Source organism: Passer domesticus, chromosome 4, assembly GCF_036417665.1.
Source record: "Passer domesticus isolate bPasDom1 chromosome 4, bPasDom1.hap1, whole genome shotgun sequence".
Taxonomy (NCBI): domain Eukaryota; kingdom Metazoa; phylum Chordata; class Aves; order Passeriformes; family Passeridae; genus Passer; species Passer domesticus.
In genome coordinates, this window is record NC_087477.1 from 42,505,274 (window position 1) to 42,523,147 (window position 17,874).

General features: G+C 37.1%; 1 protein-coding gene across 1 annotated transcript in view; it reads left to right on the forward strand.

The window, feature by feature from the left end:
- GUCY1B1 (guanylate cyclase 1 soluble subunit beta 1) overlaps positions 1 to 17,874 on the forward strand; it is a 41,891-nt gene that overhangs the window by 15,240 nt on the left and 8,777 nt on the right. Inside the window, exons 3-9 of the mRNA XM_064417463.1 lie at positions 602 to 702; positions 1,712 to 1,830; positions 6,078 to 6,275; positions 14,790 to 15,020; positions 15,421 to 15,537; positions 16,350 to 16,483; positions 17,173 to 17,370. Of these exons, the coding sequence (XP_064273533.1) occupies positions 602 to 702; positions 1,712 to 1,830; positions 6,078 to 6,275; positions 14,790 to 15,020; positions 15,421 to 15,537; positions 16,350 to 16,483; positions 17,173 to 17,370 (1,098 nt within the window). The remainder of the gene's footprint in view (positions 1 to 601; positions 703 to 1,711; positions 1,831 to 6,077; positions 6,276 to 14,789; positions 15,021 to 15,420; positions 15,538 to 16,349; positions 16,484 to 17,172; positions 17,371 to 17,874) is intronic.

Consider the following 17,874-nt stretch of genomic DNA (forward strand, 5'->3'; position numbering starts at 1 on the left):
TTAGTGAAGAAATGTATATTTTTATTGTATTTTAGCTAAGTGGTGACACTTTACATGTGAGAATCAATGTGCAATGTGAGAACAAGGCCTTGCAAAATCCTAGCATCCTTTTTCTTCCTATCTGCTTGGCATGTGCACAATTCTGAAAAAAGATATTTGATTTGGTACCTGCATCTGTACTTTAAATTCCTCTTTGGATGTATGTGCAAATGGTTGTTAGAAACATCCCATGCCTTTTTGAAATAAAGTGTAATTAAAATGTGTTGGAATGAAAAAACAAAAGGGTTTAAAGAGCCCATCATGGGCTGCATTATTGGATACTTTCTTATTTTAAAATGCAAATTGTGTCTTTATAAGTATAGCAACTTCTTTTTGAGGCTCTGTACTGAAAAATCATGTTTATTTTCTTGTCGCTAATTATTGTTTTCAGAACATTTGTGGTCTGAAATATTTGTATTGTACACTAATGACTGGGATATGGAACGAATTTATTTCTAATTTTCTGTCTTAAATAACTATACAAACTTACTTGTTTTAAAATGCTTTATACATATGGTGCTTTTCCCTCAAGCAAAAATATTTTATTCTATTTTCTTTTTAGGAAGGAGGCTCAGCTGGATGAAGAGGGACAGTTTCTGGTCAGAATAATTTACGATGATTCCAAAACCTATGACCTTGTTGCAGCTGCAAGCAAGGTCCTTAGTAAGTAATGCAGATATCTTCTTTACCCATTCATCACAAAAAAGGTAATGTCCTCCTGCCCCCCAAATCTGTGCAGCAGAGAGGAACAGGATTTAGCACAGGGGAAGTGAAAACGGAGTATTGGTTAGAGAATTTTTTTAAATCTTAGGAGAGAGAATTGCCTTTCTTTATTTCTCTAAGAAAAAATTACTTATTTTATTGCTTGAAATTATTTTTATTATTTCCAAAGTATTCCATCTTAAACTGAAGAAATATACCTCATCCACACAACATGGGCAGTGTAATGAGCAGTCGTGAAGTAACAATATCCTGCTGCAACTGCAAGTTTCAACCACTGCTGCAAGAGCAGTGAATGAATAAATGAATGAATGAATGAATGAATCCTTGATCTCTGCTGAAGAATAGTGCTGAGTCACAGAAATGCTTGTGGCATGGACACGTTTCATTTAATTGCATATCAGCCATTGATTTGGGTTGCATTCATTTTCAATCATTGCAGCTCTGGTCTGGAATTGAAAAGGTAGAATTATGCCCATCAGCATTATTTTATCTGCAGACCCAAGTGCGGTATGAAATTGTTCTGCATGAGTAATTAGCCAAAAATCTATAAGACTGATGACTGTAGTAATGTTGAATTGGAGCAGCTGATGTGGTTTCGTGCTATTGTAAATTGGAATTAACTTTGCTGAGGCGAGCATTACGAACAACCAAGTTCCTCTATTTTCAAGAAGTGATTCATTTTTCTGTATCAAAATCTAAATGCTGTACATGTGTGAAATGCACAATGTGGTGAAATAATAGTAGTAATTGGTAACTCTTAATGAAATTCCTGTATTGGATACTCTCTATTTGCCATATGAGCCCTGAATCTTGCTTTGTTCTTGACCTACTGGATCTGGGTAGGATTTAAGTACTGTCTTTCTTGTTTGTGAGTACAAGAGTAAAAAGAAATAAGTAAGTGCATGAAATACAGTGTTTGGACTGAATCATATTTTCCTGTTTTAACTAGATTTAAATGCTGGGGAAATTCTTCAGATGTTTGGGAAGATGTTTTTTGTGTTTTGTCAAGAATCTGGTTATGATACAATTCTACGTGTTTTGGGCTCAAATGTCAGAGAGTTTTTGCAGGTAAGAATTTTGTGCAAAATTGTTCCAGATATCAGACAGAACTGTGGCCTAGTCAATAGAAATTTAATTTGAAATTCCAAAGAGAAATTTGGAACAGGAGTATTCATACGCAACAGATTGCAGGGGTGGTCTAGGTTAAGTGGACTTACCTTATTTATCATAATAGAAAATGTGATATTCATGTTTTATATTTCTTCTATTATCTCTGACTAATTATAGATACTGGATATTTCTAACAGTTGTGTGCAGAGCTAGGACTCATAACAGCTTATCTTTTAAGATGCTATCCTTCATCCATGAACTGAGGGTGGGATACTGCAGAACAGCATGATACTGCACTGTAAACACAAACAAAATGAAAACGATTGTTTAATAGTGTGGAAGAAATACCTTCTCTAGAGTTGTTATTTCTAGGTGTAGAAAAATGCCCTTTTTTATCACCTGAAAGTTGCTCACTTCTGTAAGCACTTTGTATTTAAGGTTTGTGATCTACATCACTCTTGGAAAGAACTGTGTACTGTAATGAGGTTCAAAGAATTGAACTGAAGAGTGCTCAAAAGCTGACTATGAAAACTTTTGATTTTCTCTGAATATATAGCAGCCTCCTGTCACCTTTACCCTTAAAATTCCTCCAGCACTAAGGGAAAAAGCAGAATCATTGTTTGCTGATTTCTTGAATATTTACTTGTGTGTCTTGCTGCACCAAAACCTGCATCATTCCAGAGCATCCTAGATACAGTCAACCCAGACTTCTTGTACAAATCCCACAGACTGTAGTTGCTGGGCAGAACAGGGTATGTTGATGTTCCAACATGTGCATATCATGAGCAATCTGTAAACCACTATGGGATGTGCCACCCTTTATATTTCATAGCTTCATTCACAGCCTGCGCTCAAAGCAAGCCTTCAGATACTTTGGTTTTATTCAGGAGTAACTTTGGGTACTCATGTATAGACCAGAAATACAGATGCTATTTGCTTTCCCTCATGCCCTTTTCCATATAATATACTTCTCTTTTCATTCCTTACCATATGTGCTGGTGGAAGGACTGGACATGTTTGTTATACACACCAAACATTATAAAAGTGGAAACAGCTTACATTTATATTCTTCTAAGGGCAGTATTTTAAGTTGCTTTGTTTGAATTTCAGTGTTAACAGATGACACTGGCTATTATATACTTCTCTAAATGTTAACAGGGCTAACATATTAGTAGCTGTGCCAGAAGAGTACTTTTTAGCTTTTTATTGCAATGGAAAATCAACATTACCTGTGATTTATTAGTTTTGCATCTTGCAGCAGTTATATTAGGTCAGGAAACTACTTTATATACCTGTTACAAAAATAGGTGCAGATTGGGTTTAATGTCCCAAACTTCTCTCAGGTTCTTAACATAATAGAGTTCCAAAAAGTGTTTCTTGAGATGTATACTGAGTCCAGGATATATACAAAATAATTGAGAACTGCAGCTTTTTTAAATATATAAAAATAAATCTCACGTTTATATTCCATTTCCTTTGACATCTCAAGAAAATTTAGTTTATTCATAGTTGAAACACAGGTACTTCAAGCTTCATAAAGAGGAAAATAAAAAGGGCAACTAAATCAAATATTTATACTTTATGTGAAAAACTCAAGCATGGAAAATTTTCAAATCATGTTTAAAGACACTGTACCAAAGAGAAGCAATGTGAAAAGAGGTACCTCCTAAGAAACTCAAAGTGTGATTTTATGTTCAGTTTAGTAGCTTTCTATTGAATGAAAATCAAAGTGGTTAGTTCTCTCATTTAAGGAATTGTTCACATTGCTATTTAGACTTCATACTTGCAGTGCATTAAAATTCAGGGGAGTAACTCTTCTTTTAGATAAATCTCCAGGTGCTGTGTACCACATAGCGCTGTTTGTGGTACATAGGTTTGTAGTTCAGGTGCCAACCACAACTCTCACTTTTAGACAGACCAGGATCAGCCCTATTTAAGGACAGACTTTAAGACTGCTTGTTATTTCAAGGAGATTCCCTTGTGTTTCTCCAAGGAGCTGATCACTGTTCCTCATAGCTCTGGAATTGTTCTTTGGTCCAAGCACAAGCTCTGGCATACATCTGAGCAGTCTAGGAGCCAAGAATTCAGGGAGAGAGCTTAGCCTATTATAAACTGTACCTGACCTCACCTCTGGCTCACAGCAGGTGAACATACCAGAAAAAAGACGTTTGTTCTTTTAGAATCTGCAATATCAACTTAGAATGGATTGAACGCAACAAAGAAATAGGAGTAGGAGTAACAATGACAGTGTCTAGGCCCAGGAGTGATTTCAGCTCCATGATCTGGAAAAAACATGTCTACTCCTTGGCTATGTGTCAGATTGAGGTTTTGAATACAGTAAGCTGTAAGTCCCCCACTCTGGAAGATTAGGGAGTAAAAGCTGAAGGACCTATCACATGGACTTCACCTGTGGCACTGCTTTGACAGAGTTGGCTATAAAGGAGTGGAAGGGTGGCAGATGGTTTTGCAGAATGGGTCTACTGCCAATTGGTAGTCACCATTGTGCCAGACTTAATACTTAGACAACCATTTTACAAAAATTCTTTCCTTGACATTGGCTGTTCCCTGTTTGAAATTCTTCAGCTGGTGACTGTGTGACTGAAAGATGATCATCTTTTCCCATGTATCTCCCTGAGAGTTTTTCTCCAAAAGGTTAATATATCCCGGCTGTTTCTGAGGCATATCTACTGAAACTGCAGTTCTGCATCCGTTGAAGGAGACGGTGGGGCAATCTTTCAGAGACAGTCATCTCTCTTGCTCTTTTCTCATCCACACTCTTTCAAAGTAGTCTCCTCCAATTTCATTGTCTTGAACCCTGCAAAGTTCTTACAGAATTTGCCTTCAAGCATTATGTTTTTTTGTCAATGCCCACTAACAGCTGGAATGAATTGACACCCAGATTGTTGCCTCTTCATGTTCTAATTTGGAGATGTTGATATAGCAACAAAAACATGAATTGGAAACAAGCTGAAAAACTGAAGGAGGAAATTCCAGGCTAAGTGCATCCCACGGAATTCATTGCTAAGAGTGTCATTTTGTCTGGAGGTCTCCAAGAGAAAAGGCAGCTGTTCAAGCACTTCACAGCTCACATGAAATCAAGTTCACTATGCCTCCACAAATTTGGTGATCGACAGATGCTCATGAAAGGTGGAGAATTTCCCAGACAGCACACTGAAAATATTTTCACTTCACTTCCTGTGTTGGCAGTAAACAATATGCAAAGCCTGGTGGTAGCAGTCACTTGCAGGGCAGTGAGAGAACAACATTTAAAATATGCAGTAATGTTCCGGACTTAAGATGTAAGGCGTTATATGAATTTTACAGCATAAATAAAAAATTGTGGGTTGCAACTCTATCCTGCAAACTAGGTTTCTCCTTCTATGTTTAATTTTCAGTAAATAGCAACCTGGATCCCTGATAATTGCTTCACAATCAAAGTTGAATCTAGTGTTTTGTTTTAAGTGTGATTTTGATCTCACTGTTCTCTTTAATTACCCTATCAGTTTATAATTTAGCTTACCTGTCCAGATCACAATTTGTGTAGTTAAAATTTAAAGTTAAAAAAGATCTCTTCCCTTTCTTGAACAGCTTTTTCTGATAAATTATTACAGCAGCTGTGCTACTTCTGTTTATTTCGTGGCGTTTTTCAGCTATTGTCAAAAGAAAAGATATATTCAAGCATTTAAATCTTTACTTTAAAATTTGAACTTTGTCAGGCCCTGTAAACTTTATGGTGTCAGGACTAGGCTTTTTCACTGATAGTAAGGACAAAGATTTATGTTTATTCAGACATGCTTATTTGTATTTGGCTCCTGAATTAATATTTGAAGAGGAGATTATAGAGACTGTAATTGGAAGGAATGAAACTGGATGTGGTACCAGACTGAGAAACACGCAGAAGGTCTTTAATCATCTGAATGTTTCAAAATAGAGCATAATCAAGCACGACTTCTTACTATCTGGAGTAATTTATAATAGTCCTTATTTGTATGCCATTCATTGTTCAAATGTTGCCATGGTAGACAGAATATTTCGGCTACCTGAAAAGCCTGCTGTGATGGCAGTTCTACAGAGAATAAGGCAAATGTGTAGAAGTATGAGCAGTAAGAGAAAGGGAATGTCCAGATTGGACAAAATATGTGCTTATTTTCTTCATAAATAGTAAGTGAATGACTTATAATCATGTTTTTAATTTCTTCTTCCAGAACCTGGATGCTTTGCATGACCACCTCGCTACTATTTACCCGGGTATGCGAGCCCCTTCCTTCAGATGCACTGATGCAGAGAAGGGAAAGGGACTCATTCTGCATTACTATTCAGAAAGAGAAGGTCTGCAGGATATTGTCATTGGCATCATCAAAACAGTAGCTCAACAGATCCATGGTACAGAAATAGACATGAAGGTAATATCTGAAGTGATATACTCATTGAAAATTTATGTCAGTAGGAAAAAACCAAGAAAATCAAAAGTGAAGTGATGGCAAAAAGTAATTTTTGCTGTTGCTGTCTTCTGTGAAGAAGTGGCATCAGTACTGAGAGCCATGATCATTTGTGTTGCTTGAAGGACACAGCCATGTGCTGAGAAGGCCAGCTCTAATTGGTAGCAGACCTGACTGGGAACAGTACAGAACAATATCCCCTTATTCAGAAAAGGATTGTAAAGAGCACATGTAAAGAAATTTATACTGGCTCATTTGGGGTGCTTTTTTCCCCCCTTTATGTTTGGCATATATTTCTTACTGTCTTCTGTGTTTTCTGAGAATACAGACATTTCCTCTTTGTCCTGTATTCTTCATCTCTGTGCAGACTGTGAGGAGGATTGATGTGCATTGATGAGGCCTGGGTAGCAAGCACTGTTTTCCTTCCAGCCAGCATGCCAGGTTCTTCCCAGAATAAGATCTGTTTGTGGGTTTCTTGCTGTCATTGCATGGAAGTGTGGCTGGCACCTGGAGCCCCAGAAGTTCCTCAGTGAATGAATGAATGTGAACAAGAATGTTCCTCAGTGACAGAGTTTATGTAATGACATTGCTCTGTCACTTGTGAAATGTTTGCCCATACAGATCGACAGAAAGATGTAATTGATCAGGTCTTGCATATGTAATAGTATAAAATCAGAGTTTGGTCTAAGGTGGGGGGGGAGAAACAAAAAATGAAAGCTTTTTTCTATTAGAAATATTGCAACTAATATAAATTTTTTTCATCAAGTAGAAAAGAATCTAAGCAGATACACCAATCATTCTTTGGGTTTTTTAAATATTCCGTAGTCATACGACATTTCTAGCACAGTTTCATTGTGTGCTTGCTGAGAAAATGCTTTCATTATTTTATCACACAAACATGATCTTGCTCAGGCAAGAGATTTGCAAGCAATCCAATGACAAAGATATTTTTACTGCTGAATTGGAGTATTTGCCTTTTAGGTTTCCTGTTCTAAGCTAGCTCAGGTTTACAGTAGATGTCTAGTTGTGTATAGTGTGGTGATATACTTGTGTCCTTGTTTAGATTCTATTTTGTAGAAAACCACAGGTCAAACTTTTGCAGCAGGTGTTAGTAATCAGATACAGAAGGATACAACAGAATCAAAACAAGCCTCTTTTTAGATCCCTGTTTATGTGGAGTGTTGAGACAGACAAGGAGGACCATGTTGGAAAGTTGGCTGCAAAAGTGCTGAAGTTGTTGCTTGACAAGCATTTCTTTTGGTAGCAGCTTAAGCAGTCCCTGTTCTCTCAGTGCTCAGGTTTGTCCTTCTGTAGCTTCTTCAGCTCTGCCTTCCAGGTGGTGTCAAGTTATGAAATAAACTGTACTGAGGAAGTGAACAGGGTTCAAAACAACAGGGTTTTTTATTTTTTTTATTTTCATGTGTTCCTTTACATGGTTTAGTGTTCTGTCTCTCAGAGGTCCACACAGAGGCAAAAGTGTTCCGTAGGGCAGAGGAGAAATCTGGGTTGTCCAAAGCAGCTAGCAGCACAAACTTTTGATAAACTGCCCTCTCAATCTGAAGGTTACGTTGCTGAGAAAATTGTATTAATATCCATCTAGAACTTTGCACAAATAATATATGTTCTAAAGAGGTTTAAATATTTATCATGTATTTACTTCTTTTTTTAATTTGACTATTTTAGGCTTTTCAGGAAATTTTACAGTTCTGCTGTATATAAGTAGACATTTAATAGCATTAGTCAAACCTAAACAAATGCAAAGTCTAATTTAAATCTACACTATTCTTCTAGACTGTCTGAGGTAGAAGCACATAGGTGCCTAAAAAATAATACTAAACCTCTAAACTGAAGAAAGTGTATATTGTCTTATTTTGTGTTACCCCAGTTTTAACCTTTTCCCTGTTAGAAAGTCATGTACCCTTAACCCTGAAGTTTTTCATGTCTCTCCTGATTAATAAAGCCTATGTCTTGACATCTCTAAAACATTACACACTGCTGTACTCCATAGGTACTCAGAAACTTCAGTGGTAGATAAGGAGAGAATTTATTCTCTAAAAATGAAGAAAAAGCTGAAATTCGCAGCTTATCCACAGACACTGAAAGTTTTCCTCCATTACTCCAGGTCAGATATTAATCACGAATGGTATGGAGTGAAGGTTTTAAAGTCTGGCATTGTGATAACTAGGTAGCTTTGCTGTTCAAAATATTGTAAATAGAAGAAAAAATAGACCAACTTCTTTCATCTCCATTCTTTGCCTCGTAATTTAGTGAATCAGTGCTTTTGTGTTCTGTTCTGTTCGCAATGCATTGTTTGAAACAGCGCAGCACAGAAAAACAGTGGAATTGCTTTTAATTCTTTCGGTTTTGTGGACCAATCAGTGCCTCTACTGTAAAATTTTTGGTTTGAACCTCAGTTAGATTTTTGCTTAAGGAAGAATGTTTTGGGTTTTTTAAAAATATGATAAAAACCTCAGTGCCTAGCTCAAAGTTTCCAGTGTTATTATGGAGTTGTCTTCTGACTTGCAAAAAGAGATTCTGTGTTGTCTTTCAAATATCTTTATCCAAAGCACTTACATGACAGTTCAACACAGGACTGACTTAGTAAGTCCTGCAGTTCTCTTTATATTAGTATAATGTTTATATCTGAAATTTGATGTCTAATACTTCGTTATCCACTTTTCTCCATCTGTTTTGAACAAATGCTTGAGAGAATACATGCTTCTAATTCTGTATTTTCATGAAACTTTGGTTGAATTTGTCTGATATATTACAAGTCTCTGTATAGGTGCTAGAAGAGATTGTTTTGATAATGCTGGTTTTGTTTCATTAAGTGGTTAGATTTTGTTTCATGGCTTACAGAATGGCTGAGGTTGGAAGGAACTTCTGGAGGTCATTTTGTTCAACCTCACCTGCTCATGCCTGGCCGCCTAGGACCAGTTGTTCTAGGCCATACTCAGACATGTTTTAGCTATCTCTAGGGATGGAGACTCTGAAAATTCTTTGAACAGGTGCCAGTGCTACATCTCCCTCATAGTAGAAAAGTATTTCTTGATGTCCAGACAACATGTCCTGTGTTTCAGTTTGTGCCCATTGCCTCTTGTCTGTGCACTGGACACCACTGAAGAGAGCCTGGCTCCATCCTCTCTTCATCCTCCCTTCAGGTATTTGTGTGCATGGATGAGATCCTGCTGAGCCATCTGTTCTCCAGGCTGAGCAGTGCTGGCTGTCTCAGCCTTTCCTCTTCTGAGAGATGCTCCAGTGCCTTGACCATCCTAGCAGCTCTCCCTAGAGGGTGTGGACTCTGTCTCGAAGCTCTGTATCTGTCTTGTACTGAGGAGCCCACAGCTGGATACAGCACTCCAGGTGTGGTTTTCCAGTTCTGAGGAGAGGGGAAGGATCACCTTCCTCAACCTGCAGAGAAAACCAGCTAATGATCACAAGAGGAAACTAAATATTAAAGAACTATTGTTCTTGTTTTGTCTCACATTGTTTCTTTTGGTGGAGAAATAGCTGAATAGAAAAAATTTTTTAATTTTGTCACCTTTCTTCAGTCTCAGAACAATTTTGTGTGCATATATATATGTGTGTGTGTGTGTGTCTGTGTCTGTGTCTGTGTCTAAAACCATACATCTTCTTCTTAAATAAAGTAGGGCTTCCTTTTTTCCAGAACACTTTCCTTTGGGAAGTATTCATTCTCTTTTAACACCCAGAGTATGTGTGTGCAAAAGGAAAGGGGGGACGGGGTTGCAGGGGGCCAGTGTATATTTTTGGTTCTGTTAGATGTTGTTAGCAATGAAAGGAAACCAATTTGTTTTGAACTTGGATTAAAAATTCCAGTTGAATAGTTCAGAAAGCCCAAGTTGACATTAACTGATTAATTAATTCAAATCAAATTTGTGTTATCTTCTCTGATATGGTAATCCATTTTTAGCAAATAGAGCTAGGACTAAATCATTTTTGCAGTAGGTATTGTCTCAAAAATTGTTGCTGACTTTTCGTATGCATTAAGAATGTTCATGTTCTGCTAGTCTCAGTATGAGAACTAAAAAATCATCACAATGCTGGTGACAAACTTTGTCATGAGATCTCTGTTAGCAGCCTACTGGCTATGCCTTCTCTTGCTTCACTTGTCAGAGGTTGTTTGTATATAGATGAGGGTGACCTGTGAAGGTGAAGTCAAGACAGGGATTCCCGCAAGGCTACTAATGGTATGGGTCAACAAAGCAAGTTGTACATAATCCAGCAAAGCCCAAAAATCTGTTGGGAGAGCAGACTTCTGCAGTTCTGTTATTTGAGAGCAGACTATCAAAATCTTTTACATAGGGAAGATGTTTTACAATATAAAATGAGAAAAGAACAGGGGAAGTCCTTGACAAGATGGTAATTTCAGGCTTACTAATGGCAGTATGAAAAAACAAAGTGAAGATGTGACCAGCTGGAGAGCTGATCTAAAAACTACTTGGGTACTTGTCATGGAAGACAAGCAATACTGGTCCACACATTACAGTGCTAACTGTGTGTGAAGATAAGTCGGTCATGGAGCATGATCAGTCTCTAATTTTGGCACTGGGGCAGCTGTAAACTTCATTATCTCCAGGCACAGTGGTTTGGTGAAGTGACACAGTCTGCTCTGAAGCCAGCTGCCAGGGACAGATATCCCCATGGTTCTATCTTTGGGTATACAAAACTGAAAGTCTTCCACTGCCATTTCCGCAGTGAAATCCTTTGTCTTGGGATCATTCTGAAACAGCTACAGTGAGCTTTGTTAAGCAGCATTGCCCAGTCAGTTTTGATCAGAAGAGATCAAAAATTTCATGCTGTATTGGCCTTTAAAGGGCAAAACCCCCCTGTTTTTGTATTAATTTTCACAATCTCATCAGAAAAGAGCTCTGTCCAAGGACATTCTATCCTGCCATGCTGAAGTACAAATGTGTCCTGGGGATATGCTCAGATCTACAGAATTGAGTCTTGTAGACACATAGTGACAGCTTAACAGATAGCATGTGCTCATTATATATTCTGTATCACAGAAATACTTCTTGATTTAATGTCTTGTGTGAAGCTCACCAAATACATTAAACCACACTCATTTTAAAATAACTTTTCTCTGAATTATCATTCCCTGAAATATTGGTGTGACTTTTCATTTGATTAGGCAAGGACAAACTCTGAAACTACATCTCCTGGAAGGCACAGGCAGGTTAGCAGTTAGATGTTGTATATTCTCTTTGAAACCAAGAGAGTGATTTCTCCCTTCAGTTTTAACTGCAGTTACTATGGTGATTGAGCTCTTAGACATTGTGAACTGATGTCACTTCACCAGCTAAGACTGCAGGGGGAGGAAGAATTAGACTTGATTGCTGGCTTTGTTGCTTTGTGACTGAACTTTGATTTGTCAAGCATTTATCAGAGGCTTCTTCAACAATATTTAAATGATACTGAAATTGTGTGGCTTGCAAACTTTGCTTGCAGAAGTAGATAAGTTCTATTCTACTTAAGATAGCAGAGTATCTAGGGCAGGTCCTTATGCCAGACAAATATGTGGCCAGTTAGGTTGGATCTGTAGGTGCAAGGGTGAAGGAACAGAATTTAACATCTTATGTTAACAGTCAAAAGCGCTTATTTTAAATTTGCTGACAAGGCGGATGACGTAATGAGATAGGAAGATTAGATAGTTCATAAGTTGTGTGAGCAGAAAAGACGTCATGAAATTGCATATCCATTGGGAAGTTAATTAGGGATGCATCAGTAGATTTCGTAGCCTGGAGAGGGGTATGATTAAAGCATCTGTTAATAAGTGTCTGTGCATGGATGATCAGAATAAAATTGCATAAACCAGCCATGTCCACAGCATATCATGTTTACCAGGAATGTGCTTCTGGCGATGTGTCTGTCTTGTAGGTCTGACACATGTCCAAGTGTTTGGCCTGGTGTTCATTTGCTGCACTAGCGTGTTGCACTAATACAGCAAGCATTTCTAGATGCCCTGGAGTCTGGTCAAAAATAGTGTTTCAAATGAACTTGAAGATGCTCAGGAAATTTGGAGCTTTTCACTGTTACTGGCACAGTTCTAATCTGTAAAGGTTTGGAAAATAGCACAGCATGTATGAGGACTGACTTTGTCACTGTGTGAGCTTGTAGGATCTGCAGAGGATCATGGCTCAAACTAGTTAAGAGTCTTGAAGTATGTAGCAGTTCTATTTTTATAGATAGTTTTCTTAATCTAAGCCTGAGTTTTGTTTACTGATGCATCATTCATTTATAATAAATTAAATTTTTAAAAAAGCAACCTGTTAAATGCTGCATTGTAGCAGGAAAAAGTCTGTAAGTTGGTAACAGAATACTAATGTGCAGTGAGTAAGATGGCTATAAGGAGATAATGTATCTGGAAGGTGATGTGTTGTTAATATGAACATTTTCTTAAAAATTATTAGCTTCTTTAAAATCTGCTTTGCTGAATTAAGAAGGTTTTCATCCAAAATATGCAGGGTTTTTTTCCATTTTTAGCAAGAGCAACACTTTAAAGTAAGATCCAAGACTGGAAATAATCTGGAAGCATATATCAGTTCTAGAGATAAATCTTCACAATTTGAAAAATGTTTCTGTGCATAATCTCAGCTGTCTCTGGCCACAGTAATGGTACTGTTAAAATAAAACGTGGGAGTGTGCATGAGTGATGGAAAGGAAGAACTAAGACTCTTGACTATCTTCTGATAATCTTCAGTATTGCCACAGTCTCTCACAATTTCAGGGATAATGGTTTAAAGGAAGATGTGGAAAACGTTTAAATTCTGAATTCAGAGGAAAACTAGGTGTTCATCTACTAGGTTCCATTCTCCTAGACAAACCCATTTAATGTGTTTCCCTCAGATGACCATCATTTATTTTTTCTGAGGCTTACCCCTTATTAGATCATAATTTCCCACTTATCTTGGTCGTACACTGGCATGTGAATTACCAGGACTGTTTTTGAGGCAGTTAGCTTATCTCATCATCAACATTTGAATTTATTTGTACATCCAGCTTTGGGTACCTACATTAGCTGGTAAATTTAGTATGCTGATCTTTCTCTAAGTTACATAAGCAATAGAAAGAGGAGAATAATGCAGAACATAATATAGAGCACCTAAATTTGGCTCTTCCTCTAAACTGTCCTCCAGAAAAGCCTCTCTTTCCTTCAGATGTGCAATCTGTAGATCAAAGAACAATGCCACCTTAAATTAAACATTTAACAATAAAATACTGTTTTGTTGCTTTACACTCCTTCATTTGTTTAGGAACACATAAAGGCATCAGCACTCCCTAGCCCATCAAGTGCTATTTTTGGCAGTTTTGGAGATCAAATATAATAAACTTAAGATTTTAGGGATCAGTTGCAGTGTTTGTGCATATCTGTTCTGTTTTCAAATTGCATTTATTAATCTCTGTTAAGACTATGTGTAAAGGGCAAAATCAGGATGCTTTAGAAATTTTAAGAAGTCTTTTTTTTTTGCTTCAGTGACTTTAGGATCAGAGTCAACATGAAAGTAGAATCAGGTGGAACATGTTCCAGAAAATGACTGCTAAACAATACCATATAAATAGAATCGTTCTTTTCCAATCATTAAGTCTAATTAAATTTGAAAAGAACTGAATTTGGCTTCTCATGGTAAATGATGTTGTTCTGCTAGTTATTAGCTTAAATTATATTGCCATACACTACTCTCGCTGCAAACAAAATAATCCCTATTAATTTCATATTTTTTACTAACTTTGAGTAAAATTACTGAAGAGTGTAATGGTGTATTAAGGACACCTTTTTGATACTCCCCTGATGTAGATGATTCTGGTTTTGCTGTAATTTCCTTTAATATGGATTACAGCCCAGAGAAGATTGCTTTTAGGTTTGTCTGTTGGCTCTGATCTTGCAGTCTGCTGGAATGTATAAGGACTGTATATCCTGACATGTGCTCCATGCACTTTCCTTCTTGCTGTCAGTGACATGCCCACCCTTTCAGCACTGTTTAGTCATCACTAAACAGTTGGCACGATTTGCTGTTGTGTTATAGAGCTTGCAAACAGCTTTGATCAAAATAAGGATTAAAGGGTTCTGTGGATTCAAGGCTCACACAGGTTCATTTCAGGGGAAGGGGCTACCCTATCTTCTGGCAAGAAAAAATAGCAAGCACAACCTCAGCCTTGACCCCTCATTTCAGGATTTGCATTTCATTCAGGCTTAATAAATTGTATTTGGGTGATCTTCAATATATTGCTCTTGCAGAGAGCAGCTGTGGCTAAGAAAAGGCATAATTATTCACCTGTAATTACAAAGGCTATGAAATCAGGAATTCTTATTAGAATACTGTATTTTTCACGATGTGAATATAATTCTGGAATTTATCTTTCTCTTCTAAATACATTCCTGTCTCCATAGTAGCACTCCAGTTACTAATGAGTAGCAGAGTTTTCAGTTTTTCATTTTTTTCTTCATTTCTCTAGGTTATTCAACAGAGAAATGAGGAGTGTGACCACATTCAATTTTTAATTGAAGAAAAAGAATCTAAAGAAGAGGACTACTATGAGGACCTTGACAGATTTGAAGAAAATGGTACCCAAGAGTCTCGCATCAGTCCCTACACTTTCTGCAAGGCATTTCCTTTCCACATCATATTTGACAGAGATCTGGTGGTCACACAATGTGGCAATGCTATATACAGAGTCCTTCCACAGGTTAGATGACTCTTATGCATGGATAGCCATAGAAAATTCATAGTGATAGATGCTTCACAGGTTAATTATAAAGATGAATAAAACAGATTTAGGATTCTCTGTTTAAACAGAATTCCAATGTAAGTGTATAATATTTACTAAATTGTGCTTCTCTTGTTAGAAAAAGCACTTGAAAAATAACCTAATTCTGTAAGAGCTTTGTTCCTTATGGTCATGTCCATATGCAGTAAGGGAATAATTTAAAAACCTTGTGATTCAATGGAGAGATGCATAAAGTATATATTCTCTTCTATTCACTATTGTCATCTAAGAAAATGGAATATAATTGCTCTATGTATATGTTTATTGTAAAGCATAACAGTTGAGTGTTTTTTTTCTTTTTCGTTTTTTAATATTCTAGCTGCAGCCAGGAAATTGCAGTCTGTTGTCAGTTTTCTCCTTGGTCCGGCCCCATATTGATATTAGCTTCCATGGGATCCTCTCCCATATCAATACAGTCTTCGTACTGAGGACTAAGGTAACTAGAGAATATTTTCCCAGTTTTAATTTAAGGAAGTGTGCTTTGGAGAGATAAGAAGTGCAGAAAGCTCAGAAGTCTTCAGAGAAAATTCTTTGTAGTATGCTCAGACCTTTTTGAGCCAAGAGAGTCACAGGTGTGAATTTGTGAGTAGCTGTTAAGCAGAATGTTTTATAGGAATGATGAAGTAAACACACTTCATTCATGTCTGATGCTTTCTCTGCAAGGGGCCAGTTTAGCTTATGGTGTTGTTTCAAAGCAAATGTAGAGATGTAATTACGTTTACCTTACTTCATAAGAGTGTGGGAGACCAATATGGAATGTGTTCTTGCTTGGACTCATATATTCATACAAAGGTCTGTGTCCTGTTCTCTAAAGAGGGCAGGAGACAAGGCAGGAGATACGAACAGATGCAGTATGTAGGGTAACACCTACTACATCAAGGAGCCTTATTTAAAAAACTATCTTAGAGATTGATTTCTTAGATATGATCCCAGGTGCAGGTAGAGCTTCACAGAAGGGCAATACTATTGTCAAAACTATTGTTAAGGAGCAAGGTGGAACAAAACAAGAAGTTACAGACATGAATATAAAGAAAGATACCATGCTTTGTGTCTTCCAAGTAGCAAATTCAAAGGTAGTACTAAAATACAGACAGTGCGTGGTGTTCAACGATATATTAATCAGGGTTTAATGTAAGCAGTAAGTCTATTCCAAATATTCTGACTGCCTTGGTAGTGAATGCACTTACAGACTAGGCCTGGTGCATAACACACCATTGCCCTTACACAGTGGTGGCTTTTCATCACCAGGAGGGGCTGTTGGATGTGGAAAAGTTGGAGTGTGAAGATGAACTGACTGGCACAGAAATCAGCTGCTTACGCCTGAAAGGGCAAATGATCTACTTGCCTGAAGCAGACAGCATTCTCTTTCTTTGTTCACCAAGGTACTTCAAACCTAGAGACTTCTATAATATTGATTTTCATTTTACAATTACTGATTTTAAGAACACTTATGAGAGTAGTACTACAGAGACTAATTGGTTTGAGTATTGATTTAATTGGTTTTGATGTGTTTATACTAAAAGAGGTAGGAGCATTTAAACATTGGAACTTGACTGAGTATTAAATACTCAATATAAACATTGGCTTGCTCTGGCTCAGTTTGTACAAATGGTTATTCCAAATATTCCATTTTTTTAGCAAGTTTTATCTTTTGCTTTTTACTCAGAGTACTAAAAATGTGACAGTGATTTGGTTTTCTATGTGGATTCATGTATTTTTGCAGTAGTTTTAATGTAATAGATTAGCAATAAGGAGGTGGTTGGAATGGAGGATGGAATCGAAAGATTCTTTACGTAATCTCACTTTGTGTGCTGAAGTACATACATTTGATATGCTCCTGGAACTCTTCATGAGAATTCTGTATTTAAATGCAAGAATCAAGAGCTGTGGGTTAAAATGAATGATCACAAGTTAGGTGTTTCCTAGAAGGGATATGTTGTACAGCTCATCACAAGTTCAGAAGTTTCATCTTTCTACTGTTATTCAGCAGACTGCTGTTTATTTGAGTTTTAAATTCTCCTTTGGCCAGTTTAATTTTACCCATATTATTGTATATTTCTCTGCTTTGCAGTGTGATGAACTTGGATGATTTAACCAGGAGAGGATTATATCTGAGTGATATCCCATTGCATGATGCTACCCGTGATCTGGTTCTTCTGGGAGAGCAGTTCCGAGAGGAATATAAACTGACCCAGGAGCTTGAGATCCTCACTGACAGACTGCAGCACACACTGCGTGCTCTGGAAGATGAAAAGAAAAAGACAGACACGTAAGAACCAAATCCCAATTTTGGGCTGAAACACTCAAAGCAATATATTATTTATAGCTACCTTCTTTAAAGAATAACAGAATCTTGTAAGGAATATCAGAGATAATCAGGACTGGTAATTTTGGAGTTGAGAAAGAACATTTAATAGGGTATTTCTTTATTTAGATTGTCAAATGTCACCCACAGTCTAGGCCATTATATGCCTCGATGTTTTGATGGCTCTCTGCCTGACAAGAAAAGTTACAAAAAATGAGCTGACAATTCATTTTTACTTGTGAATTACCTAAAATTTTGGAAACTTACATGCAGTTGCTGTAGCGAAGGTGAATTTGATGAATGCCCAAGTGCTGTTATTTGACAGAGTTCAGTAAACCAACTTTTGTCTTTCTGGCACAGGATAATAGAGCAGAAAAACATATCTTATAAACCTTGAAAACAGTTTGTGTAAAGCTGAAGCTTTGCAATAACTTAATGCTATGAATTTGATATAATAGTTACTTGTAG